A 1,605-nucleotide genomic window follows, 5' to 3' on the forward strand; every position below is an offset into this window, starting at 1 on the left:
TTTTTTGTCTGTATGCGACTTACGTTCCATTTCCAGGAAATAATCAATTTTATGTAATGCTAGAATTTTACACACGGTGTCGCTCTCCTTCAGATTTACTTGCTAAACCCTTCCTATATCGCTGTACAACCTTTCATTTCAAACTGACTGCAGACCTTCCGCTAACTAAACCACGAAATATCACATTTAAGAAAGGTCCACATACATTTTCGAAAAATCTTCTTGTCCTTTGTTGTTTTTTGTACTTCCAGCCTTTGCTTCTTGGATTAATGGGTGAATGAATGGACGATGGAGAACAAAGCATTTTTAGCCCGTTGCCTGATCTCCTTTCTTGGGATATTTTTGCACATTCCGCAAACCGCTTTTGGAGATGGGTCCTACACTTTTCCCGAGGAGATGGAGCGGGGCTCAGTTATTGGAAATTTAGCGAAAGAAATGGGTCTTGAAGTGAGCAAACTGGCTGCTCGAAAGGCTCGTGTAGAAGCTGACGGGAACGGCAAACGGTATTGTGACGTTAATCTGAGCACCGGAGACATAATTGTTGCAGACAGGATTGACAGAGAGGGGCTTTGTGGAAAGAAGTCTTCGTGTGTTTTAACACAAGAGCTCGTTTTAGAAGAGCCATTAGAGCTCCGTCGTATTATGCTTAACATCCAAGATATTAATGACAATTCACCACAATTTAAAAAGAAGGATATCCATTTTGAAATCAGTGAATCCGCAGCGAAGGGAAGTCGTTATCGCTTGGAAGAGGCCCATGATGCAGACATCGGAATAAACGCCGTTCAGGAATACAGTATTGGGAAGAACGAACACTTCAGACTCAATGTTATTTCTAAAAGTGGTGGAGGAAAATACAGTGAGTTAGTTTTAGACAAAGAGTTGGACAGAGAACAAACGCAGACGCTAACAATTGTGCTTGTAGGAACAGACGGAGGCGCTCCTCGGAGATCAGGTACTGCAGTTGTTCATGTTACTGTGCTGGACGCTAATGATAACGCCCCAGTGTTCACCGAGGCCGTTTATAGAGCCAGTCTGCCTGAAAACTCTCCATTAGATACTGTAGTGGTTAAAGTAACCGCAAAAGATGCCGATGATGGAGTAAATGGAGAAGTGACATATGATTTTGATCACATTTCTGACGACAATAACGTATTTTCTCTTGATCCAATAACTGGCGATGTTAAGCTTACTGGAACACTAGATTATGAAGCAAAACCATCCTATGAAATGCAAATTACTGCCAAGGATGGCCCTGGTTTAGTTTCTTCGTCCACATTAATAATTGACGTCACAGATGTCAATGACAACATTCCACTAACGTTAATAAAATCGCTTAAAAACCCTGTCCCAGAAAATACAGTACCGGGTACAGAGGTGGGCATCATTAACGTTCAGGACAGAGACTCTAATAAGAATGGACAGATCCACTGCTCCATTCAAGAAGATGTCCCTTTTAAATTAGTTCCTTCTATTAAAAGCTACTATTCTCTGGTGACAATAGGGCAGCTAGACCGTCAACTAGTATCTGATTACAACATTACAATAATTGCCACTGATGAGGGCTCTCCACCACTTTCCTCCTCTAAAACTATTCAGTTGTCT

The 1,605-nt window shown here is 41.6% G+C and overlaps 1 protein-coding gene across 1 annotated transcript in view; it reads left to right on the forward strand.

The window, feature by feature from the left end:
* The first annotated feature begins 119 nt into the window (after positions 1-119).
* The window catches only part of LOC103131557 (protocadherin beta-9-like), a 2,621-nt gene continuing 1,135 nt past the window's right edge, over positions 120-1,605 (forward strand). Inside the window, exon 1 of the mRNA XM_007543234.2 lies at positions 120-1,601. Coding sequence (XP_007543296.1) covers positions 289-1,601 — 1,313 coding nt within the window. The 5' untranslated portion in view covers positions 120-288. The remainder of the gene's footprint in view (positions 1,602-1,605) is intronic.

Source organism: Poecilia formosa, unplaced genomic scaffold (assembly GCF_000485575.1).
Source record: "Poecilia formosa unplaced genomic scaffold, Poecilia_formosa-5.1.2 Scaffold786, whole genome shotgun sequence".
Taxonomy (NCBI): Eukaryota; Metazoa; Chordata; class Actinopteri; order Cyprinodontiformes; family Poeciliidae; genus Poecilia; species Poecilia formosa.